Consider the following 27,363-nt stretch of genomic DNA (forward strand, 5'->3'; position numbering starts at 1 on the left):
TACAAAAATGGTCCCGGTAAAAACTTCAGATCATGGCGCAAAAAATGAGCCCTCATACCACCCCATACACGGAAAAATAAAAAAAGTTATAGGGGTCAGAAATGACAATTTTAAACGTATACATTTTCCTTTATGTAGTTTTGATTTTTCCCAGAAGTACGACAAAATCCAACCTATATAAGTACCAATCAGATTGCTTCTTTTATTTTGCAAAAGCCTTGTTAAAAATGAAAGAAGCGAGCTGATTGGTTGCTATGGGCAAGTGGACAACTTTTCCTCTGCACAGGTTTTGATAAATCTCCCCCCTGGTCCTTAAAGGGTTAAAAACAGTTGCATAAGCGACGATGGGGAACTATCTGATAGATTGATTGCAGTCCACAGGTTATTATACACTCCCATTACTCCCACACCTCAAAATCGGCAACTTTTCCCGCCATTTTGTAAATACTACTGATGAGAAATATTCAGATTTTCCTTGTGTGAAAAACACATCACTTTTCTGAGAATCTACTCCAAACAGGAATAATACACTGTCATACATACGACACCTTGCCCTTATTAATCATGGCGATGCGCGGTAGAGGCGCTGATCACGTGACCCATCCCAGCCGCCGGAAGTAAAGATGCTTCGACTCCATGTGAAGGTAACTTTGCTTTGTATGTGTGCGGGACGGCCATGTCTTGACAATGATCACGTCTCTTAGAGCAGCGTTTGCAAAACTATAATTCCCAGCATGACCGGACAGCCAAGGCCTGTCCGGGCATGCTAGGAGTTGTAGTTTTGCAACAGCTGGAGGCACCCTGGTTGGGAAACGTTGCATAACCTGTCACCTTCGGAGGATACACCTGAACACGCGGCGTGCTGGTGTATAGATAGGTTGCCTCTTTAATTGTTATTTCATCTAGGGTTTCCTGGTCTGATATACATAAAACATAATGAAATGGAAAGATACAGTATTTTCAACATCTCTGCTTGCTGCCAGTGAATGGAAGCATTATTGTTCCAAACCTATGCGCTGTAGATATACTTCTATGGGTTATATGAGCAGGAAATCAAGCTGCAGATATTATGTAAACTGACTGAATACAGCATAAAATCTGCAGGATACTGTGTGTGTACACACACACACACACACACACACACACTGATTCTACTGGTAGAATTATGTACAATGGGCATATTTAAAAGTATTCTAACATGTGATGTGATCAAACAGCAATTTTTGACTTTTTTTTTGTTTTGTTTTTACGTTTATGCCGGTTGCTATACAGGGTCGTTATTAATGATTCTGTGCAGAAAACAATGTATAGATACTGCTGCATGGGTAACTGTCTGAACTATTAAAATGTTAATGATTTACGCACCTTTAAGTTTAATAGTTCAGACAATTAGCCATGCGACAGTATCAGATAATTTTTTTTTTTTACGATTTTTGTATAGCAATAGGAAAAGGTGGAGCTAATTTTTATTGGCGGGCGGTTTATTTACATTTAATTTGTTTTTACTTTACACTTTTTCTATAGCACTCCTATACACATGGAGGTATTTGCACCCAACCCATGTTTGTAGTGCAGACACTAGGATGCAGTGCTCTGCACCCCCTCATGTGTATATCAGTGTATATGTATTACATACACACTGTTTTACCCATGGGGTATGTGCAGAGCATTGCACCCTTGTGTCTGTACTACAGACACAAGGGTGGAATGCTCTGCACAAACCCCCACAGGTAAAGCGGTGTGCACTGCTTACCGATATACGCATAGAGGTATATGCAGAGCGTTGCACCCTTGTGTCTGTAGTACAGACACAAGGGTGCAATGCTCTGCACATACCCCCATGTGTATAGTAGTGTAAGTGTGTACTACATGCACACTGCTATACACATGGTAGTATGTGCAGAGCATTGCATCCTAGTGTCTGTACTACAGAAACGGGTGCAATGCTCTGCACACACTGCTATACACATAGGGGTATATGCAGAGCATTGCACCCCTGTGTCTGTAGTACAGACACTAGGATCCAATGCTCTGCACATACTACCATGTGTATAGCAGTGTGCATGTAGTACACACTTACACTACTATACACATGGGGGTATTTGCAGAGCGTTGCATCCTAGTGTCTGTAGATGACACTAGGGTGCAATGCTCTGCAGATACCCCCCCATGTGTGTGTCAATAAGCAATGCGGCAGTAACAGGGGCAGGGCGCATTAAACTGCAGGAAACTGTCCTACCAGCGGCAGTAGTACGGAGTCCTCCATGGCAGGCTGAGGCTCCATAAGTGTAGAGCATCCACAAGCGGCGGGGGAGGGGAGGAGTTCAGAGAAGCAGCCGCACACGTGATTGGTGAGCAGTGGGTAGCGGAGGGTGGGACAGGGACTAGACTAACTTAACAGAGGCTGCGGCGGTGCGGACTAGCGTCTGACCACGTGCCCGCAGCAGTGTTATCACAGCCGGATCCCGGACAACGAATCGGACGATTATTCGATAACTGGATTCGTCGACAACGAATCCCGTTATCAAATTTTATCCATAATGTCGATTAATCGTTGCAGCCCTAGCCAGCCTCCACACCTCACTGAGCACACAGGGCTGCTGCTGGTAGCCATATGAGTCTGCTCATGGGTCAATACGCAGCTGATTTTGCACAGTGTGAAATAAGCTACATATGCTGCGATTGACCTTACCCCCAACCCCACCCCCTCACTTTTTACTGTAAATGCTGTATATTTTGCACATGGTACATATGATCCTCACCTCAGGGTTGAACCATACTTGTGGGTTTTGCTGCATTTTTTTAATTTATTTTTGCCAAAGCCAGAAGATGCAGGAAGACTTATAACGTAATGTTCACACTAGTTAAATGTACATCCAGTGATGGCTGGGGCGACATGATATATGTTTACATTTTTGTCCTGCTGTCCAAACCTGAGATGGCTTTGGCGATGTCCCATAGGCTTGCATGAGATTTTTGCAAAATCTGTAAATTTAACAGCTGTATTCTCATGCAAGTCTCGGGCTCAGACAGCAGTGCAAGAATTTATACATATATCCCATTGAGAGTGTTTCCCAGACATACACTACTGGATATCCAATAAGTTGCATGCTTTGTCCATTGGCTGCAATGCAAAATAAATAAAAAATAATCGATACAGTATTGCAGTGTATTGTTGACATCCTGCATAAAGCTATTGAAAAGGCAAAGTCCATCTCAGCTCACCTTTGGTGTGGTGCTTGGCTAAACCACCAGTAAATGAAAAAAATATCTTTAGCAGCCATTTTTTTTGTGGGTAGGGGTCACATATTGCGTATATACAGCGTATTTAATGCTGTGCAAAAGCGGGAAATACACTGCGTATTCTCCTATGAGCAAATACACAGGACTTCCCCCTCGTCCCTGTGTGTGCTGCAAGGTTTGGAGGTGGGCCCGCACATTAGTTGTGTCGGACGGCGGAGATTTGAAGCTGTGTTCAATCAATTAGTTTACATTGAAATGTGCAGCTTTAAATTCTGCGCATCAAATATGCACAGGATACTGTATGTGTGAATAGACCCTTATTGGAAATTTCTTATGTCAGTTGCATGACAGTATGGACATATTACTCATCACCATAAGGCGTTATTCAGGCCTCATGTGACGAAATGACTCTGCTACAACGTAAAGTGGTGAGTGCACATCCTGTATAACAGTGTTTAATGTTGTGTCCCCTCAAAACAACTCAACACACAGCCATTAATGTCCAGGGCCAAATTAAGGCTGCCTGTAAGACGGAGCACTTCATTATGTTGGCCCCCCGCCCCGGCAGTTCCCCCACATTAGGTGCAGTATAGTTCCCCCACATTAGGTGCAGTATAGTTCCCCCACAGACATACAGCCTCCAGCCATACACCGTACAGTGTATGGCTGGAGGCTGTATGCAGGGCCGGATCATCATTGGTGCTATGGAGCGCCTGCTCCAGGCCCCGTGCCCGCAGGGAGAAAAGCAGAGTGGAGCGGAGCATCGAGGAGGACGCACGACCGGGGTCACGATCTACGGATCTACTGCTATAGCCTATGGGCCATAGCAGTAGGTCCCAGGAGCGGAGGTCGGAGCACTGAAGATGACATGCCGCTGGTGACTTACCGTGCGCGCGTCCTCCTCGATGCTCCGCTCCACTCTGCTCTTCTCCTATGAGCGCACTCAGTGACGTCCCTGCGTGCGCTACCTCCCGGCGGCCCCTGCGTTCTTAAAGTTAACATGGGGGCCACCGCAGAGAGGTAAACGGCGGGACATCCTTTGGGACACAGGGATGTCCCGAGTGTGACGGGAGCCCCCTGCGGGCACAGGGCCTGGAGCAGGCGCTCCATAGCGCCAATGATGATCCGCCCTGTTAATGTCTAAACCTTTGCAACAAAAGGGAGTACGCAGCTAAGTGGAAATGTCCAAATTGGGCCCAAAGTGTAAATATTATGTGTAGACTCCCATTATTTTCCAGCACTGCCTTAAATGTATAGCGCTGCAGCAAGCAACTTCACATACAACATCTTAGAGTTATGGTACGGCTATAAAGGGGAGCACAGGAGGAGCACTCGCATCATAGCAGGTGAGCTCTGGCCGCAATCAGCAGCCGGGGACTCACCGATAATAGTGGACATCAGCAATCACGCTTATGCCTGACATTAACCCTTCAGATGCCGTGATCAATGATTACAGCATCTGAAGTATGTGAGGAGCTCAGGGGAATAATCAGACCACCCATGGTGCAATCATCTGATAAATCAAGATGACAGCCAGAGCTTCACTTGCCTGATAAGGCCGTGTGCTGCAATCTTCTCACCCATAAAACTGATCAGTGTTATGCCTATGCATAGCAATGAACAGTAAAAGCAAGCAAAAGATTGCATTAAATAGTCCCATGTGGAGACTTTAACGGGTAGTCCACTGGCCAGTGTTCCGGCTGTGTTCGGAACACTTAGTTCCGGACGCTGTGCCCGTGCTGCAGGGGTCGGTCACGCCCCCTTAGGACATCAGACCACGCCCCCTCAATGCAATTCTATGGGAGGGTGCGTAGCGGCCGTCATGCCCTCTCCCATAGACTTGCATTTAGGGGACGTGGGTTGACAGCACGAGGGGGCGTGGCCGACCCGCACAACGCGTGCACAGCGTTCGGAACTAAATGTTCCGAACACAGCCGGAACACTGGCCAGTGGAGTACCCCTTTAAAAAATGTTTTAAGAAAAGTGAATAAGCCCCTCCCCTAATGGAAAATGTTCCTTCTTTTCCAGTTTTAATCAACATATTTGGTATCGCCGTGTGCGTAAATGTCCGAACTATTAAAATATAATGCAAATTCAAGTAGAGGAAACAGACATGGTCGCACATCCACATTTTGTATTTTGATCTAGTTGCTTCTCGGCATAAATTAACCCCTTAAGGACCAAGCCCATTTTCACCTTAAGGACCAGGCCAATTTTATTTTTGCATTTTCGTTTTTTCATCCTCGCCTTCTAAAATCCGTAACTTTCATATTTCCATCTACAGACCCATATAAGGGCTTATTTTTTGCGTGACCAATTGTACTTTGTAATGAAACCTCTGATTTTACTGTAAAATGTACGGCGAACTCCAAAAAATATTTTTTTAGGGAGGAAATGTAAATGAAAACCACACTTTGGAGGGTTTCGTTTTCACACTGTACAATTAACGATAAAAATGACGTGTTCTTTATTCTGTGGGTCAATAAGATTAAAATGATACCCATGGCTAGGTACTTTTATATTTTTGTACCGTTTAAAAAAAATCTCAAACTTTTTGTACAAAATCAGTAATCTAAAATCGCCCTATTTTGACCACCTATAACTTTTTCCGTATATAGGGTGGTATGAGGGCTCATTTTTTGCGCCGTCATCTGAACTTTTTATTAATACCACATTTGCATATATAAAACTTTTATATAATTTTTTTTATTAATTTTAGTTTTTAATAAAAAGCAGCATTACGTTTACGCTGTTCACTGTACGGGATCATTAACATTATATTTTGATAGTTCGGACATTTACACACGCGGCGATACCAAATATGTTTATTAAAAAAAAATGTACGCTTTTTGGGCGTAAAATGGAAAAACAGACAATTTTTATTTTTATTGGGGGAGGGGATTTTTCCCTTATTTTTTATTTTTTACTTTTTATTTAACATTTTTTTTTTTTTACACTTTTTATGTCTCCATAGGGGACTATCTATAGCAATCCTTTGATTGCTAATACTGTTCAGTGCTATGTATAGGACATAGCACTGATCAGTATCATCGGCTATCTCCTGCTCTGGTCTGCTCGATCTCAGACCAGTGCGGGAGATGGCCGGAGCAAGGTGAGGGGACCTCCGGCCGCCATCACAGATGATCGGATCGCCGCGGCAGCGCTGCGGGCGATCCGATCATCTATTTTATTATGCGCATTGCCGCAGATGCCGTGATCTGTAGGGTTAAAGGCGGATATCCGCGTGATCGCGGATGTCGGACATTACTGGCGGGACCCCGGCTGCTGATAGCAACACCAGTGCCCACAGGGGGAACGACCCACTGGCAGAGCGGCCATAATGCCACTCAAACCAGTCCCTGGGCCACAACTCCCCACAGACAAGGTGCCACGGCAGCAATGGACACCGGACAGCACCACACCAATGTGTAAAATATTATATTTATGATCCTGTACGGTGAATATTAAAGTCTAAAATTGCCAATATTGGGTCACATCACATCCTAGAAAATGAAAAGTAATCAAAAGTTACATATACGCAAAAGTGGTAAAAACTACACAGTGCAAAAATTAGCCCTTATACTGAAAAAATTGACAGTTATAGACAGTCAGGATAGGGTAATTTTTTTAAAGTAGTACAATAATAGAAAAGCATGTAACCATAGGTATCATTTTAATCCTGTTGGCCCACAGAATAAAGAGAACATGTCTGTTGTACCATAAAGTATACAGTGTAAATAATATTTTTTGGCTTCACTGTACATTTTACAGTGACATGAAAAGTTTCATTACCAAGTAAAATTTGTTGCGCAAAAAATAAGCCCTCATATAGCTCTATGGGTAGAAAAAAGTTCTGTCTCTTAGAAGGCGAGGAGGAAAAACAAAAAACACAAAAATGAAAATTTCCTGTTTCCTTAAAGGGGTACTCCACCTCTAGACATCTTATCCTTTATCCAAATGATAGGGTATAAGATGTCTGATTGCGGGGGTCCCGCCGCTGGGAATGTCCGCGATCTCTCCTGTAGCACCCCTGTCTGGTGCTCGGAGCGAGCTTTGCTCCATGCCTGATGACTGGCAATACAGGGGCCGGAGGATCGTGACATCATGGCCGCGCCCCTGAATGCCTAAAGTCTATGGGAGGAGGCGTGGCAGATGACAGGGGAGGATCAGGCATCTTATCCCTTATCCTTTGGGTAGGGGATAAGATGTCTAGGGGGCAGAGTACCCCATTCCACAAGCTGGGTGCCCGGAGCTGGAGCTAACGGACAAGATTACCGGAGATCCCCACCACAGAATGGGACAAGGTGAGTACCGTTGTCATCAGTGTCACCTGCACTACCTGTCAGTACCAACAGATTAGTGCAGGGGACACTGGTGACAGATTTCCTTTAAATTATTATTTTTATGGCGTTCACTGTGCGGTAAAAACATTGTTATCTTTATTCTGTAGGTCAGTACGATTATGGCCATACCATACCTAGAGCAGAGTGTCATTTCTTCAGTGTTGTCATATGAAAAGATATAATAAAATATTTACAAAAATATGAGAGGTACTCACTTGAAATTGGGGTCTTAGTCTTGCAGTCTCCATGTAAATGCAAAAGTGATGTCATATTTGGCTGTCTGAATAAAACCTAAGACTAGACCTAGACATTGATGGAATGTCGGTGTAGCACTTGTCACTGCAGAAAGCTGCAGATATAGGATATCCCAGTGTTAGGTGATGTATTTGTAAAAGCAGTGGTGTTTCCCTGGTGCCAACGAGTGAGTTGCGGTGGCCACATCACATACTGTTGCAGGGCTCATGCCTGATCATGTTGACCATATATGTATTGCACCAAATATTGACAACACAAAGTATGTCATGAATTAATCATCTTTTTTCACTTTTTTTTTTTCAGCGCCGGTTGAAGGATGCTCTCATTGTTCTTGGGGGTGGAGGTCTCCTTTTTTGCTCCTATCTTACTGTTAAAGGGGATGAACGTTTTTATGCAGAATGCTTAATGCCAACATTGCAGAAAGTATTATCACCAGAAGTAGCGCACACATTGTCTATAAAGTTTGCATCTTTTGGACTGGTCCCACGATGTATAAAGCACAACTCACAACATCTGGTATGAACACACCTCAGTATACATTCTACTGAAACAGGTAGTAATCCAGTATAAAGCATGTCATAGGGACAGAGCTGCAGCCGGAGACAGGAAGACGTTTTCAGATGAATCAAAACCTGTAATTAAGAAAAACTTTATTAAACCAAAAGGAACATATAATACCTCTTATAAAACTGCACCCGACCGTGTCTCGGAGAGCTCAACCTGCTTCCACAATGTTTAGAAAATTAAAACTAGTCACAGTGTCACAGCTGTAATCACTCCAGAGATGTCATTGGCAATCTACTGCCTTTCCCAAGAGCTTTGAGCATGCGCCATGAATGACATGGGTAACTCCAGAGTTCCGCTACGAAAAATATGGTGCAGCAGCCTCTCATTGCATTCAATGGAATTTTGCTGCACCATTTACATTCTGCCACAAAAAATCAGAACCCAGGCTCTGCTGAAAGAATGAACATGTTGATTCTTTTGGCGTAATGCAGTCAAAAATGCATTGCGTCTATGGAGATGGCACCTTTCCGAGTGGCCTTAGCGTCGGCTTATATTGTGAGCATCTGCAACAGATGGAACCTCCACCTGGAATAACTTCCGGAAGGGATTTCATAGTGTGAATGAGGTTTGTTTTCTAAACCTTGTGGAATCTTGTTGAGCTCTCTGGGGCACAGTCAGGCACCATATTATAATAGGTACTATGTGTTCTTGTTAATTTAATAACATTTTTCCTAATGGCAGGATCAGGTTTCACATGGCACGATTTGACTCAGTATTTTGCATCAGTATTTGTTAAGCTAAAATCGGTCATCGAACTTAAAAAACATAAAGGAAATATTTGTACATTCTCTGTGTTTTGGACACACTTTGGTTTTGGCCTACAAAATACGTACCAAATACTGTTGTGTGAATCTAACCCTACGCTGAAAATAGACATGCGTTTTGTTTTTTTTTGGGGGGGGGGGGGGGGAAAACAAAATTTTTGCTATTTTTAAGCCAAAAACACTGCAGCCATATGTTAGTTATGTGTCAGTTAGTAAATGTGAAATTCCATACCCATGTGTCTTTTTTTAAAAACTTTTGTTTACCCCATGGTCTTGGTGTTGAGACCCCCTAACAATTGCTAGAATGGAAAGAGAAGCACTGAACATTCATGTGTTGTCTATGGGGAGCTGTAAGCCGCAGCCAGACTCTGGTGCAGGCTTATCTATCTTGGAACAATAAGGTTTGGCAGAAAAAAAATGCCTGACCCTTTTCTACCCTGACATAATTTGTTGAAGAGTTGGGAATCTGCCATACACAGTGTGACAACAGTCGGGGAAGCTGGTGCTGAGACCAGGATAGGGTAAGGGAATTTTATTACCCACAATGCAACGCAATTTTCAGAGAATCCGCTTCCTCAGGCCTAAGGAAGCAGATTCTCCGAATCGCGTTGCATTGTGGGTAATACATTTCCCATTCCCTATCCTGGTCTCAGTGCCTGCTTCATCCTGCCGTGTGTTGAAGGAGTTATCTTTGTTCATATGCTGTTTGCTGGCGTGGAGCGGCTTCAGAGACCTGCATTTCTACATATGTTACCCCATTGTTGTACTTGGTCCACAGTACAACCACCATTGGTAAGCGCAGTTCACCTAGCGTCACCATTTGTCCCAAGGTATCACACTACGAAGTGCATCCTGTTGTTTTTATCTTTCTAGTCGGGGAAGCTGAGAAGAATAGCGGGAGGAAAAATACATCATGCAATGTTTTTTCCTTCATTGCTCCTGTCGAAAAACAATGGCGCCTGACCGACCCCATAATAGTAAATAGGATCTGTTGGGACCCGTTGTTTCCCGTTGTGCTCCGTCAAAAAGAACGTCCATTAAGGCACAAGTGCCTGACGAACGTTCTCCGACGGGGCACAACGTCAGTGTAAAAGGGGCCTTAGACAGTCAGCTGAAGGCAGCAGGTTTGGCTGACTTTAGTATAAGGTGCATGATTAGCGTCACTAAGGAGTTTCTAGCTGCTCCTCGTCTGCCTGTTGGGCCTCTTTAATATATGTTTATTTCTATAGAGTCAGTTTTAATAAGGGAGCCTGTACCTGTTTTTTGCTGTCTTCCTGTAGTGAAAGTGACTGTAGTATTTTATGCAGCTCTCTGAGAAGAATATGGAAAAAGGTGAGAAAGGTCCTTATGGGGCTAGCACCATCTTTTGCAAGTTACTGCTCATAACATACCTCAGATTGACCTCTGTTTTATATAACTGGTACAAAGTGAGAGGATCTAAACTGGTTGGTTGATTTAGTAACATTTCTGATTCTGCTTAAATAATCATGGTAACACAACCTTCTGTTTAACCAAAATGTTCTTAATCCTAGGAGACAACAGTTCTAGGTCACAAGTTCCGCAACCCAGTGGGCCTGGCAGCTGGTTTTGATAAGCATGCAGAGGCTATAGATGGACTCTTCAAAATTGGCTTTGGTTTTGTAGAAATTGGAAGTGTTACCCCAAACCCTCAGGATGGAAACCCTAAACCCAGAGTGTTTCGCCTTCCTGAAGACAAAGCCATTATCAACAGGTGACATGGAATTTTGCATTATTAATAGGCAGGCTCTATCAATAGCAGAGTAATTGCAGCTACGTAGGCTTATCAAAGGCCTTGGGCTGCTGTGACAGCGGATCTGCTGCCCACAATTGTGTTGTGGGCAGCAGTACTTGCCTTCCTCACCACCCCCTGTAGCCTACGTTATTGCGGGCAAGTGTTTGCTGTGCTGCACTTCCTAATGCTAGGAGTCAAAACGTTATATTTCCCCGGCTGTCGGTGAAGGAGTGCATGTCGTCATTTCTATGAGATCGCTGGTGATGCCCAAATTACTTTAGCACAAGGCCGCAGCATAATCAAATTTAAGAAAAGTATGAATTGTATATTTTTGTATCTGCTATAACAGTGTCATAACGTTTCCAATAACTTTTCTGTATTTTCCAATAACTTTTCTGTATCTAGGTTTATTGTTACTGAGTTTTTAATAAATTTTTTTAAAACTAATGTTAGGGATTAAATAATATGTTCTTAAATTTTTTTTTTCCAGGTATGGATTTAACAGTCATGGTATAGAAGTTGTTCGCCAACGACTGCTGCAAAGGGTGGAGAAGCAGAAGGCACTAACAGCTGGTTAGGAGATCTTACAGTCTTGGTTGATTTCTTAGCCACTGTTGAAATATTTATGTTTTGTATGTATTGTGCAAAAATCTTTTTCCATGGTCTGCAGCCTCTGCTGTGTCCTGTTTTCAGTGAAGACTTTCAGAGAAGCAGCTATTCTCTGACAGGTTTGTTATTTATGACCACAGTAAAGCTGCATTTCCACTTTTTTATTTTTAACACAAAATTTCTCCATTCATGAATGCTGGGACAGAGCCCTCCGACAGCCAGACCCGAAGAATAAGCGGCCTAGCCAAAAAAAACAGCTTGGACACTAAGATTTTATGTCTCCCAAAATCACCCAGCATTCCCAATACCACTTCCTGAACTGACAGGGCATAGTTCTGTCAAAGTGTACCATTTATCGTATCCATCACTTCTTCCCAATATGGGTGGGTTAGATAAACTTCTTGCTTTGCCTCAAAATCTGCCAAGTGGAAACGCAGCCTAATTGTGACCTTTCAACTTAGTAGTGGCTCAAGATAAGTGAGATAAACACTAAAGACAGGCAAATCAAACTATGTCTCTGACAGACTTCATTGACAACTGGACATGGTGAAAGCAATAGACTAGAGGGAAAACAAATTTATTTTTATTTTTTTAAGAATTCTGGAGAAAGTGGTTTTGCACTATAAGAAGTACAAAGCAAGTGTAAAAGTTAATTCAAAGGCCTTGGGCTGCTGTGACAGCGGATCTGCTGCCCACAATTGTGTTGTGGGCAGCAGTACTTGCCTTCCTCACCACCCCCTGTAGCCTACGTTATTGCGGGCAAGTGTTTGCTGTGCTGCACTTCCTAATGCTAGGAGTCAAAACGTTATATTTCCCCGGCTGTCGGTGAAGGAGTGCATGTCGTCATTTCTATGAGATCGCTGGTGATGCCCAAATTACTTTAGCACAAGGCCGCAGCATAATCAAATTTAAGAAAAGTATGAATTGTATATTTTTGTATCTGCTATAACAGTGTCATAACGTTTCCAATAACTTTTCTGTATTTTCCAATAACTTTTCTGTATCTAGGTTTATTGTTACTGAGTTTTTAATAAATTTTTTTAAAACTAATGTTAGGGATTAAATAATATGTTCTTAAATTTTTTTTTTCCAGGTATGGATTTAACAGTCATGGTATAGAAGTTGTTCGCCAACGACTGCTGCAAAGGGTGGAGAAGCAGAAGGCACTAACAGCTGGTTAGGAGATCTTACAGTCTTGGTTGATTTCTTAGCCACTGTTGAAATATTTATGTTTTGTATGTATTGTGCAAAAATCTTTTTCCATGGTCTGCAGCCTCTGCTGTGTCCTGTTTTCAGTGAAGACTTTCAGAGAAGCAGCTATTCTCTGACAGGTTTGTTATTTATGACCACAGTAAAGCTGCATTTCCACTTTTTTATTTTTAACACAAAATTTCTCCATTCATGAATGCTGGGACAGAGCCCTCCGACAGCCAGACCCGAAGAATAAGCGGCCTAGCCAAAAAAAACAGCTTGGACACTAAGATTTTATGTCTCCCAAAATCACCCAGCATTCCCAATACCACTTCCTGAACTGACAGGGCATAGTTCTGTCAAAGTGTACCATTTATCGTATCCATCACTTCTTCCCAATATGGGTGGGTTAGATAAACTTCTTGCTTTGCCTCAAAATCTGCCAAGTGGAAACGCAGCCTAATTGTGACCTTTCAACTTAGTAGTGGCTCAAGATAAGTGAGATAAACACTAAAGACAGGCAAATCAAACTATGTCTCTGACAGACTTCATTGACAACTGGACATGGTGAAAGCAATAGACTAGAGGGAAAACAAATTTATTTTTATTTTTTTAAGAATTCTGGAGAAAGTGGTTTTGCACTATAAGAAGTACAAAGCAAGTGTAAAAGTTAATTCCGAGATAACTGTAGCATTCAAATCCGATCAAGCATTTGCGAAGCAGAAACCCAAGATTGAGATGATGGCGTGCAGCAGATTTGCACAGGAATTAACCTCATTGTTAATTACTGGGACTGATCTTTAAAATTTCTGTGCAAAACTTATTTTCATGGCAGATGTTTTTTTTTTTTCTGCAGTGCAGATGAAAGTCTACATGGAAATTTTCCATAGCATGTGAACAAGGTTACGGAAAACGTATTCACTTGCATGGGATTCAGATTTTCAGTCCATTTGATGCAAATTGAAAAATAAGAGTCCATCGAGTGCAACCTAAAAACCCTACTGCGTTGGTCCAGAGGGAGGCCGCCCCCCCCCCCCCCCCCCCCCCCATGAGGCTGATTACAATTGCCCCATGACAGAGCAAAAATTCCTTCCCGACCCAATATGGCAATCAGAATAAATCCCTTGTCATCGTTCTATTCACATAAGTCTAGTATGCATAACCTGTAATATATATATATATATATATATATATATATATATATATATATATATATATATAATTTTTTTTTTTTTTTTTTTTTTAAAGGCTTTATTTATTCCATTTTCAGTGAAGTCACAAAAGAACATATCAAAACAATCCACCAACCATCAGGCATGCTTAGGGCAATGACATAAGGCACACCAGAATAAAACATATATAGCTTCCAATACAAATAGTTTCGAGAAAAACACTGTAGTAGAAAACTCCTCAATAGGCAGGGAAACCGAGCTTTCCAGGGAAATCGCCCTGACAGGAGCATAACCTGCAATATTTCTCTAGAAAGACATCCAGATTCCCCCTTAAACTTGTTTATTGAGTCAGACATCACAACATCATGTGGCAGAGAGTTCCATAGTTTGACTTCTCTTTCAGTAAAGAATCCCCGTCTGTAATGATGGTGAAACCTACTTTCCTCTAGATGCCCCCTTGTCTTGGTTACCGGCCTAGGTATTAAGAGATGACTAGAAAAATCTCTGTACTGTCCATTCATTTGTACATTGTGATCAAATCGCCCCTAAGATGTATTTTCTCCAAATTAAATAACCCCCAGCTTGATAACCTGTCTTATCTTTATCGCCCTCCTCTGCACCCTCTCCAGTTCAGCCATGTCCTTTTTATATACAGGTGCCCAAAATTTGACACAATACTCCATATGTGATCTGACTAATGATTTATACAGAGGCAAAACTATGTCCCTTTCACAAGCCTCTATGCCTCTCTTGATACATCTCATGCCTTTGTTAGCCTTGGCAGCAGCTGCCTGACATTGGTCACTAAAGTTTAGCTTACTGTCCACCTGTATCCCCAAGTCCTTTTCATTAGAAGTTTTACACACAATTGTGCATTTTGTTTTTATGGCCCAAGTGCATAACCTTTCAGTTATCCACATTAAATTTAATTTGCTGTATCTGTGCCCAAGCCTCCAGCTTCTCCAGATCCCTCTGTAATATTATGTTCTCCTCCTCTGTGATGATCACCTTACCCAGTTCAGTGTTATCTGAAATATAGAAATTCTACTCTGTAATCCCTCTACAAGGTCATTTATAAACATTTTGAAAAGTGGACCCAGTATTGACCCCTGTGGTACCCCACTATAATCTTTAACTGACATCCTCATAGAAGCTGATCAAATTAGTCTGACAGGATTGATCCCACATAAACTCATGTTAGAGCTGGGTTCACACCACATTTTTGCAATACAGTTCCCGTATACGTTTTCAATTTGAAAACCGTACGGAACCGTATTGAAAACCGTATGCATTGACTCTCAATCCGGTTGTGTCGTTTTTGCATCCTGTACGGTTTTGTCAGTTTTTTTTTTCCCATACACAAAACTGTAGCTACCACGGTTTTTAGTCCGGGTGAAGAACCGTATTGAAACGTACACGTGTTTTTTTTTTTTACATGGGACTCATTGGGAACCATATGTGCGTACGGTTCCATCCGGTTTTCACCATACGGTGTTTGATTTTGCACAGTTTTTTTTCTTGGAATTTCAATCAAACAAGAGAAACTTTATTCATAATGGAGTGAAAAGTTAAAAACGTATACTTTTTCTTTTCTTATAAAACAGATACAACCGGATATAATTTTTCAAACCGTATACAGTTTTCAACTGTATACGGATAAAAATTTGTACACACATTTTGATACAGTTTAGTCAGGTTTTGAGGAATCCGTTATTATTTTTTTAAATAAAAAATGTGGTGTGATGGGTGCCTTAGGTTATTTTCATTAAAATATTCCAGAATAGCATCTCTCAGAAAACCCTCAAAAATCTAACCCACAACAGATGGTAAACTTAAAGGCCTATAGTTCACTGGATCCATGTCTAAAGCTTTCCATACACATGAGCTAGCTGTCAGCCCAACGTTTGTTTGGTCGACAATTATCACTTCTGATTTCCCATACATAATGCATGTAGGTTTATTTATTTATTTTTAAAGGGAAAAGTTAAGCTGCTGCCAGACATCTCTGGAGGCAGTTTATCTCCCCCAGAACAAAAGAATTGGGCAAATGGATTGAGGCAGCTTACACACTAGATGGTTAGCCAAAATCGGCAGGTTTTGCCAATGCTTCTCTAATATGTACTGTAGGCCAACTTGAGAACAAGGTGGAGATAAACACTTGTTTGTTCATTTTGGCAATCAGTGGGGCTTTTGGCATCTGGACCCTTGTTGATAAAAACATACAAGGAAAATCTGATCAATGAAAGAAGATGTTCTGCTGACTTTGTTTCTCAGAGGGAATGCCACTAGGTGTAAATCTGGGAAAGAACAAGACATCTGAGGATGCAGCTGCAGACTACATAAGGGGAGTACATGAACTTGGACCACTGGCTGACTACCTTGTTATTAATGTGTCAAGTCCAAATACCCCAGGCCTTAGGGATCTTCAAGGAAAAGAAGAACTGCACCAACTGCTGGCCAAGGTATGAAAAAGAAAGCAGATTTACCCATTTTTTGCATGTGTTTAGAATGTTCACCTTATACAGATATGTCACTGTATCTTTGACGTTGGTAACACATATTTATTATTTAAAGTTTGTTAGGACTGCTTTATTGTTTAGCTGTATTGATGGGGAAAATTATGACTTCCAATGCAAAGTAGCTCTCCAAAAGGAAAACAGCTTGCTCTCCACTGCCACCTATTCAAAATAGCTTCCCTTTTAAAGGGGGGTTATCTAGCAAAAACATGTCCAAGGCTACATTCACAACACAATTTTGCCATACGATTTTGTATCAGTTTTTCTTTTTTTTTTTTTTCAAAACTGAATAAAAAAACTGACAAAACCGCATGCATTTTATGCTCAATGCATTTTGCTTTGACTACAATGTTATAAAAACAGTATACAGGTGATATACGGTTTTTATAGACCATTGTAGACCCGAAAAAAAAGACATGACTCTAAACAAAACTGTGGTTGACCATGGTTTTGTGCTCAGGGAAAAAAACTTACACAAACGGATACATCTTTTTGTGTAAATTTTTGTATAGAAATTCAATGGCAATACGGTTGTATACGTTTTTCAATGACAAAACCGTATACAAATCATGATGTGAATGCACCCTTAAGGATATGTGCCCAGGCTGTGTAATAAAATATATATATTTTTTCATTTTATACTAACCTCTCTACTCTATACTAACCTCTCTCGCTTTCCTGTAACATCTATATGTATCAAGGCACCTGGTGTCGGCTGTCACTTCGTTTCCCGGAGTTGCAAACGCTACGTTGCATTGCTGCTCCAATAATCACAGACTGAGGTGGTACAAAGCTGCCACAAGTAAGTGACGAAGCAGCAATGCAATGTAGTGTCTGCAGCTTTGAGAAACAAAGTGTCAGCAGAGTGCAGGGGAGACTGGGGAGCCCTGATACTGAATGCTACAGGGGAGCGAGAGTGGTAAGTATAGGGCACACATCTCTACAAATATTTTATACTGAATAACCCCTAAATCAATGTTTGACCCTTAAAGGCAATCTGTCAGCTGCAATTCACATTCCAAACTGCTGTTAGATAGCTATTAGGGCAAGGAGGTTTATCTGTCTGTGCTTCCATGATGTAGAAAAATGCCTCTATTCTCTAGTGCCAAGTGTTATAGAAGTATTCACAAGCCCCTGAAATGCTGAGGGCTGGAATGGCTCTCACTCCCCCTTCCATTCCTGTCTGTGCTTGATTGACAGTCAGGGCTTGTTTGTTTGGTGAAAACAAACAAACAATACATTGGGAGTCTGACTGGGCCTGTTTACTCAGCCAGCCAATGGTAGGACACCGCTGGAGCCAGTGATTGGCTAAGCAGGCAGGTTCTGCTCTGATTCCGGATATCAAAGCAGGCAGAAGCATGGTGGCTGTGGGGGACTGGGGTAGGTAAGTATCACTTGTTGTTTTACCCTCATGCCCAGCAGCATATATATTTATATATTTTCGCTAGAATACCTCTTTAGGGTCTATTGACATGTACAGTATTCTGCGCAGATTTGATGCACAGATTTGATGCGCAGGATTTTCTGCTGCATATTTCAATGTAAACTCAATGTCTGAACACAGTTTCAAATCCTGCGCATCAAATCTGCGCAGAAAACTTTACATAGTATATACTGTAAATATTGAGGCTACAACAACATATTAATGTAAAAAATGTTATTTTTTCATGGCCCACTGTTCCAAAAATGTTTCAAAGACCTGTGGGGTCTTAATGCTCACTTCACCCCTCGTTACATTCCTTGAGGGGTGTAATTTCCAAAATGGGGTACTTTTTGGGGGATTTCTCATGTTTGTTTGTTTTTTTTATTAAAGAAACAATATAATACATGATTAAAAGAAAAACATGATACAGTATTTCTCCATGTTTTACAATATCGAAGTTTAACCCTCTCTTCTACAACCACCCCACCCCCTCTCCAGAGCAAAAAAAAAAAGCCTATTTCCACCTTTCCCATAATTTATTAACCCCTTAAGGACCCAGGACGTATGGGTACGCCCTGGCTCCTTGGTACTTAAGGACCCAGGGCGTACCTGTACGCTGTGGGAATTCCGGTGCCTGCCGCCCGCTGGGCAGGGACCGGACAGGGATGCCTGCTGAAATCATTCAACAGGCACCCTGTGCAAACACCTGGGGGGATTAAAGTTCGGTTCCCCCATTCTGCCCTCTAGTTGCTCGTTTATTTCTGAGGCCTATGGTTGACTCGCACTAGGGCCACATATGGGATATTTCTTAAAACCGCAGAATTAGGGCAATAAATACTAAGTTGCAATTTTGTCTTAATAGCTGCTGTATTATGGAGATAATTTTATAGAGAAATTTTTATAAAACTGGAATCTACACAAAATGGAGATCGATTTTGGGGTGCAGAATGGGGTCATTTATTGGGGATTTCTCACATGTAAGCCCCTGAAATCCACTTCAAAACTTACCTGGTGCCTGAAAAATTCAGATTTTGAAAGTTTTGTGGAAAATTGCTGCAAAACTATGATTTCAAAAAGTAAAAACATGTCGACTTTATGATGGCAACATAAAATGGCTAAATTGTATATTTGAATCAATATGTAATGTTATGTGGCATGACCATTTTCCTCACCAGCAGAGAATTTCACGTTTAAAAAAAAAAAAAATTGATGAAAATTTGAGTTTTTCACAAAGAAATGTTGCAAGTATTGACTAAAATTTACAGTATTACAATTTACATCATATAGTAGAATGTCACAAAAAAAACAATCTCAGAATCAGTATGATAGGTAAAAGCATGCCAAAGTTAATAAAGAAGTACTGCAGTCATAGACACGTTTAGGGCCAAAACAGGCTGCGTTCTTAAGGGGTTAAATTATCACATTTCTTATCACACACTGTTAACGGCGTAAATGCAAAAAAATTACAAACGCCAGGATACTGATTTTTTTTTAAAAATTTTTTATTTTATTATTGCAAATTGCTCACGTCACAAAAAAATAAATAAAATTGCATTGGTCGTGTGATCACATGCTGAGCTTGCTTCACCAATGGTGAGTACCGCTCACCGCTAATAGCGGACATCAGCAATTACGCTCATGTCCAACATTAACCCTTTAGATCCTGTTTAGAAAGTAAACCCTTTAGATCTTTAATCCTTTAGGTCATTAACCCTTTAAATCCTTTAGAAAGTAAAGTGTTGGATCTAATGTTAGTAAATTACTAGTGATCTCCGCAATAGGATCATGGGGTCCCAATCATCTGATAAGATAACCAGAGGTCCCTCATCTGCCTCAGTGCCATCCGCTTATCGCTCTGCTTCTCCAGGCTGCTTCAGCAGGCTGGTGAAGCAGAGCACAGATAATACTGATTAATGCTATGCTATGGCATAGAATTGTACAGTGTTAGCAATTGAAAGATTGCATGAAGTACACTGCTCAAAAAATAAAGGGAACACTAAAATAACACATCCTAGATCTGAACGAACTAATCGTAAGAAATACTTTTCGTCTTTACATAGCTGAATGTGTTGACTACAAAATAAAATAAAAATTATGAATGGAAATCAAATTTATCAACTCGTGGAGGTCAGGATATGGTTTCACACTCAAAATCAAAGTGGAAAACCACACTACAGGATGATTCAGCTTTTGATATAATGTCCATAAAACAAGTCAAAATGAGGCTCAGTAGTGTGTTGCCTCCACGTGCCCGTATGACCTCCCTACAACGCCTGGGCATGTTCCTGATGAGGTGGCGGCTGGTCTCCTGAGGGATGTCCTCCCAGACCTGGACTAAAGCATCCACCAACTCCTGGACCGTCTGTGGTGCAGCGATGGAGCGAGACATGATGTCCCAGATGTGCTCAATCGGATTTAGGTCTGGGGAACGGGGTGACCAGGCCATAGCATCAATGCCTTCCTCTTGCAGGAACTGTTGACACACTCCAGCCACATGAGGTCTAGCATTGTCTTGCATTAGGAGGAACCCAGGGCCAACCGCACCAGCATATGGTCTTACAAGGGGGTCTGAGGATCTCATCTCGGTACCCAATGGCAGTCAGGCTACCTCTGGCAAGCACATGGAGGGCTGTGCGGCCCCCCAAATAAATGCCAGCCCACACCATTACAGTCCCAACTCCAAATCGGTCATGCTGGAGGACGCTGCAGGCAGCAGAACGTTCTCCACGGCGTCTCCAGACTCTGTCACCTCTGTCACATGTGCTCAGTGTGAACCTGCTGTGATCTGTGAAGAGCACAGGTCGCCAGTGGCGAATTTGCCAGTCTTGGTGTTCACTGGCAAATGCCAAACGTCCTACACGGTGTTGGGCTGTAAGCACAACCCCCACCTGTGGATGTCGGGCCCTCATACCACCCTCATGAAGTCTGTTTCTGACCATTTGAGTGGACATATGCACATTTGTGGCCTGCTGGAGGTCATTTTGCAGGGCTCTGGCAGTGCCCCTCCTTGCACAAAGGCGGAGCTAGCGGTCCTGCTGCTGGGTTGTTGCCCTCCTACGGCCTCCTCCATGTCTCCTGATGTACTGGCCTGTCTCCTGGTAGCGCCTCCATGCTCTAGACACTACGCTGACAGACACAGCAAACCTTGCCACAGCTCGCATTGATGTGCCATCCTGGATGAGCTGCACTACCTGAGCCACTTTTGTGGGGTGTAGACTCAGTCTCATGCTACCACTAGAGTGAAAGCACCACCAGCATTCAAAAGTGACCAAAACCAGCCAGGAAGCATAAAAACTGATAAGTGGTCTGTGGTCACCAACTGAAGAACTACTCCTTTTATTTGGGGGTTGTCTTGCTAATTACCTATGATTTCCACCTGTTGTCTGTTCCATTTGCACAACAGCATGTGTGAAATTGATTGTCAATCAGTGTTGCATCCTCAGTGGACAGTGTGATTGACTTGGAGTTACATTTTGTTGTTTGTGTTTCCTTTTATTTTTTTGAGCAGTGTAGTTCCCTATTGGGACTAAAAAATTGTAAAGAAAGATAAAACATTTAAATAAGCCCCTCCCTAAATAAAAGTTTAATAAATAAAAATAATAAAAATTGTGTAAACAAAAGTAATCTTAAATATATTTGGTATCACCAAGCGCAGAAATGTCTCCCCTATTAACCCCTAAAGGGCACAGGGCATTTTGGCCTTGAGGATAATTCTTATTTTTGTATTTTCAGTTTTTTCCTCCTACCCTTTTAGTTGACAATTATTTTCATAAGTTGCCGATTAATCGATTAGTTGTTTCAGCCCTAATCAGGATACATCGGGAGGATAGTTCAGAACACTCCGGGAGGATAGGTGAGCCAATAAAGAAGGTTTTATTTGAATCTGCCGTGGATTCCTTTGTGCCGTGTCTTTACAAATCTATCTGTTTCACTACTGAGCACTGAGGGATTTGCAACATATACAGGTGTCTAACTCCTATCAGTTACTGCATAACCTCCTGGATATTGAATTGCGGAGTGGTGCCGATCAGCATTTATGTTTTGCTGTTACACTAAATATACTAAATATGTTTATTTTATTTATTTGTAAAATTGCAAAAGGTTATTTTATAAAAAAAATTATTTTATTTTACACTTTTTAAGTCATCGTAGAGAACTATTATATGCATTGGATTGCATTTACTGTATAATGCTATGCTATTGCATAGCATTGTAAAAGTGAGATCGGGGCTCTACTGATACAGACTGGCTTTGCCAGGCTGTGTCATTGGAGCGATGATCCAGCGGCAGGAGGAGGGGTAAGGGGACCTCTGCCGCAATGTTAAATCATCGGACTCCCACAATCGCAATCAAACGTCCAGTATGCAGAAAAAATGTGTTATAGGGGTTACGGGGCATACACATTTTCATACAAAAAGTTTTAATTTCTTAAACATAAAACAAAACCTATATAAATTGGGTATCCTACGTGTATTGACCTATAGAATAAGTAATTTTGCCTATAAAGTGCACTTCGTAGAAATTATTTAAATGTTACAAAATTGTTTGTTTTGTAATTTTGCCCCACAGTGTTTTTTTTTATTTTTTTGGGCCTTCGCCTTAGATTTTGTAGTAAAATGTGTGAACTCATTACAAAGTACAAGTCTTCCTGCATAAAGCAAGCCCTCTCATGGCCCTGTAAGTGGAAAATTGATGCATCCAGGGTTAAAGGGGTACTCCGGTGAAAACCTTTTTTCTTTTAAATCAACTGGTTCCGGAAAGTTAAACAGATTTGTAAATTACTTCTTTAAAAAAATCTTAATCCTTCCTTTACTTATTAGCTGCTGAATACTACAGAGGAAATTCTTTTCTTTTTGGAATTCTCTCTGATGACATCACGAACACAGTGCTCTTTGCTGACGTTATTATAATAATAATAATGTCTTTATTTATTGTTGTCCTTAGTGGTATTTGAACCCAAGGCCCCAGCGCTGCAAAGTAGCAGTGCTAACCACTAAGCCACCATGCTGCCCTTAGCATACATCTGCTATGCACGGTTGCTAAAATGGACAGAGATGTCAGCAGAGAGCACTGTGCTCGTGATGTCATCAGTGTTCCAAAAAGAAAGGAATTTCCTCTGTAGCATTCAGCAGCTAATAAGTACTGGAAGGATTAAGATTTTTTGATAGAAGTAATTTACAAATATGTTTAACTTTCTGGCACCAGTTGATTTAAAAGAAAAAAGGTTTTCACCGGAGTACCCCTTTAAAGGGGTACTCCAGTGGGAAAAAAAACTGGTGCCAGAAAGGTAAACAGATTTGCAAATTACTTCTCTCAAAAAAACTTAAGTATTGGAAGGATTATCAGCTGCTGTATTCTCCACAATGAGTTGTTCTTTTCTGCCTGACCACGGTACACTCTGCTGACACCTCTGTCCATGTCAGGAACTGTCCAGAATGGGAAAGGTTTGCTTTGGGGATTTGCTCCTATCCAAATGACAGGGGATAAGTTATAGATTGCAGGGGGTCTGGGCGCTGGGACCCCCCACGATCTCCTGTATGGGGCCCCGGCATTCTGCTGGAAGGGAGCGTTTCGTCCCCGCATGATGCGGCGGCTGAAATGCCCCCTCCATGTATCTCTATGGGATACATGGGGGGGGGGGGATGTGTCGGCCACCGCGTCATGCTGGGGACGGCCACGCCCCTTCCAGCAGAATGCCGGGGCCCCATACAGAAGGTCATGGGGGGTCCCAGCACCCAGACCCCCTGCAATCTGTGACTTATCCCTTCCTTTGGTGGGTGATAAGTTATTTTACACTACAGATTTCTTTTAAGGAGACACACTACCCCCTCAGTCCCACCTTAAATGCTTTCGATGCAGGATTTTTGTCATGACTCTCAAAAGTTGAACTGTGTGAATAAATAGATGTTGTCTATCTTGTAGGTGGTAAATGCACGGAACGGACTGCCCAGTGAACACAGGCCTGCTTTACTTTTAAAAATAGCACCTGATTTGTCCTTACGTGACAAAGAGGACATTGCAACTGTAGTGACACAGGTACTGTATAAATACACCTGCAAATGTTTAATATTCATACTTGTGGGTCATATATACTATCTGTTAACTGAGAAGTAACAGTATGTCACAATCCAACATAGTATATCTAACCACTTTTCTATGTACCCCATTTACAGCTTGGTATTGATGGTCTGATAGTCACCAATACTACAATTAGCCGCCCTTCAACGCTAAAGGACCCTTCTTGTGTAGAGACAGGTGGACTGAGTGGCGCTCCACTTCGAGACATGTCTACAGAGACTATTAGAGAAATGTATGCTTTGACCTCAGGTGAGACCCATGTGTGGTTTATATGAATGTGATAGTATGGTCACTACTGTCCACTGGCCCCAATGCCATTTTTGTTCTTGCTTAGGCAAAGTTCCAATCATTGGTGTAGGGGGTGTGAGCTGTGGATTAGATGCTCTGCAGAAGATCCGTGCAGGTGCCTCTCTTGTTCAGCTATACACAGCACTTACGTATCAAGGACCTCCTGTTATAGGAAAAGTGGCTCAGGAACTGGAGACGTTTCTTATGTAAGTAACTGTCTTTTTGTGCATTAATGTTAATAAAATATTAAATGGTCACTGTCAGATCCAAAAACCTTTTATACGTTGATACTGATGAAAATGAAAGACCTTTTGTAATATGGTTGTGTGTCCCCATACCTACTGGGACACTAAACAGTCTCTCAGCAGCATCAGGCTTGTCCAGGAGTCATAGACAAGCCTGACAGGTACACTTTAACTACTAGATGATGATCTACTGTACTTCTACATTGCTGTGATAGCTTAGGCTTGTGAATTAAGCCTGCATTGTCTGTGGCAGGTGTTTGTATGTGTATTATAGCTCACTCTGCTCCAGTGGATGGAATACTCTGACCTTTTAGGATATGTTCACATGATGGAATTCTGCATGGAGTTTCTGCAGCGATATCAATGTATTTCTGCTGCGCTGTGCACACGGCAGAATTTACCTGTGGAAATCCTGATCCTGTAGTCAGCAGAAAGAATAGACATGTCTATTTTTTCTGCGGAGTCTGCATGGAAATGCATTGCAGTCTGTGAGACTGTGCATTTCTGAGCGGTCCTAGCGCTGGCATGTTCTCCGCTGTCGAGGCAATGTCTGCACAGAAATTTTCTGTGTGAACATTGCCCATGTGAACATACCCTTAATTCCTTCAATGTTGAAGTCTTCAGCTTCTGAAGCATTTAAAGGAAAACTGTCAGATATTTTCTCCTGCACTTTCCACAGGTATTGGTGTGGTGGATAGTGCCGGAGACGCTGATTAAAACGAGCCCTACCTTGGTTGGATCCTCCCGGCCGTTTTATTATCTGTTGAAATCTTCCTGTAACTGGCACGGGTGGGGCTTCTGCGCTTAACTGGCACTGACGTCAGTGCCACTTGTGAATATTCATCCCACCTCCCTCCAGTTAGGAGCGGCAAAGAGAGGGAGAGCTGGAGGGAGGGGGGATGAATATTCATAATCGGCGCTGATGTCAGTGCCAGTTAAGCGCAGAAGCCCTTCCTGTGCCAGTTACAGGAAGATTTCAACAGATAATAAAACTACAATTGCGGGAGAACGGCCGGGCGGATCCGACCAAAGTAGGGCTCATTTTAATCAGCGTCTTCCGCACTATCCACCAGTACCTGTGGATAGTGTGGGAGAAAATATCTGACAGATTTCCTTTTAAGGGATTAGACAGAGGGAGAAGTTCCCTTTGTCAACTCTTTAGCCTGCTAGTGGTGTGATTGTGGGGTGCTAATTGGTTCTCATAGCAGCCAGAGGTCAAAAGGTAAGCACTATCTCTGCCGTCTTTATACACCTATTATTCCTTTCCAAAGGCAGAACCAAAGTGGATGCCTGTCAATTAAAGACAGGCATAATACTCTGCAATACAGAAGTGGTCAAGCGACTGCATGGTGAACAAATATAGCATTAGTTCAGAAAATCCATTCCACCCACCTACTGCAGCATAGCCACGCTCCCCTGGAGACCATTTGACTTCTGACACATTGGTTCTGAGTGCAAAAGAAGCTAGGAAAGGTCAGAGGCAACAGTAAAATAAAAAGACTTGCACTTCAGCATTTCTGGGTGTGGGTCCTGTGCATATAAACGGGACTAAGTGGCGCATGGAAGTAATAGATGCATATTACACAGTATAATAACTTGGTATCATGGTCTAAAAGGCTGAACAGAAAACAAAATCCTGGAATACCCCTTTAAGATCATGTTGATGAGAATCTTGTTGTAGAGAATAAGTATAGGTAATCCTTTTGAGTCAACAGAGCAACAGCACAAATGTCTTGTGTCCTGACTCCTGGCACATAGGCCCAGATTTACCAATCTGCCTGAGCACAGAAACTGTCTTGTTTTCCGATAGCAACAAACCAGAGCTCGGCTTTTATTTAGAAACAAGAGCTTTCATTGGTTGCTGTGGGAAAACCAGACAGTTTCTACATTTTTTACATTTGGCTCTAGTTCTTACCTACATAGATATCTAAAGGGTACCAGACTTTAGGGGAAATTTATCAAGTTGTCTTACGGTAAGATTCTCTCTGTTGCCCGTAGCAAGCAATTACAGCTCAGCTTTCATTTTATCATATTGCTCTGTAATATGAAAGCTGAGCTCTGATTTGGCTGTTATAGGCTACAAAGAGAATTTTAATATATGATAGCTTTAGCTATATAAAACTGTATATTAGAAAGCTGCATACATTTCAGTGTACAACACATGAGCTTGATTTACCATACTGGACATTTTTATTTGTTTTATATGGAGATTTTTTTTAAATATTTTTTTGCTCGTGTGGATTCAGTGAGAAATCTGCCTCCAGTTGATTTATAAGGGAATCCTTACTGTAATTTATATTGGAAATGCTATATAGAAGAATAATGAGAGACTTAGCACTCACCCTTCAAACGGTGCAGAGAACGAAGATCCTTTATTGGGTACACATGAGTACAGACAGGGCCGAAGAAGTAAAAACAACAGGGGCTCCTCTGAGCTCGGAGGAGCAGCGACAGCTCCGTTTCGTGGCTAATCCCGCTTGGTCACGTAATTTATACTGGAAGAATTCAGCATTCTCATGGGACTCTGCACCATATAGTTGTTTCATGGGCAGAGGAAGATCAGTTTTACAGTCTAATGTGGTTTTATGTCCTTTTTACAGAGAACAAGGTTTTTCCAGTGTTTCTGAAGCAGTGGGTGCTGATCATAGTACAAAAAGTCAGAAGATTGCTGCAAAATCATAATTAAAATCCAGTGTTCCGTTAATCTAAGGATGTCGATACTGGGGGAGGAGACTACAGTGAAGCAGTGATGTGATACAAGCTGCTTGAAAACTTTACATTGCTACTATGTATACTGGAAGAAATTTCTGGAAACCATAGAACAATGACAGAACAATGTGGGAAGTAGGATACAAGATGTCTCAGAATGTGGACTTTATGGATTACCTGACAGTGTGAATTTGATAATTTCAATAA

The 27,363-nt window shown here is 41.9% G+C and overlaps 2 protein-coding genes across 6 annotated transcripts in view; one reads left to right on the forward strand and one right to left on the reverse strand.

Annotated features, from left to right (window-relative positions):
- Positions 1 to 8,116, reverse strand: part of LOC130276467 (polycystic kidney disease protein 1-like 2) — a 78,004-nt gene extending 69,888 nt beyond the window's left edge. The window contains exon 1 of one of the 5 annotated variants that reach the window (XR_008845127.1): positions 7,802 to 8,116. The gene's annotated coding sequence lies outside the window, so the exon portion shown is untranslated. Of the gene's footprint in view, positions 1 to 410; positions 657 to 7,801 lie in introns of those variants that run through there. The other 4 variants (XR_008845131.1, XR_008845130.1, XR_008845128.1 and 1 more) reach the window with 4 other exon arrangements.
- On the forward strand, positions 490 to 27,363 carry DHODH (dihydroorotate dehydrogenase (quinone)). Its single transcript, XM_056525888.1, has 9 exons — positions 490 to 644; positions 8,145 to 8,357; positions 10,705 to 10,904; positions 11,416 to 11,498; positions 16,172 to 16,359; positions 23,759 to 23,872; positions 24,010 to 24,163; positions 24,249 to 24,408; positions 27,048 to 27,363. Exons 1-9 carry the CDS (start codon positions 624 to 626, stop codon positions 27,127 to 27,129), a joined length of 1,215 nt encoding a protein of 404 aa, XP_056381863.1. The 5' UTR covers positions 490 to 623; the 3' UTR covers positions 27,130 to 27,363.

Source organism: Hyla sarda, chromosome 6 (genome assembly GCF_029499605.1).
Source record: "Hyla sarda isolate aHylSar1 chromosome 6, aHylSar1.hap1, whole genome shotgun sequence".
NCBI classification, from domain to species: domain Eukaryota; kingdom Metazoa; phylum Chordata; class Amphibia; order Anura; family Hylidae; genus Hyla; species Hyla sarda.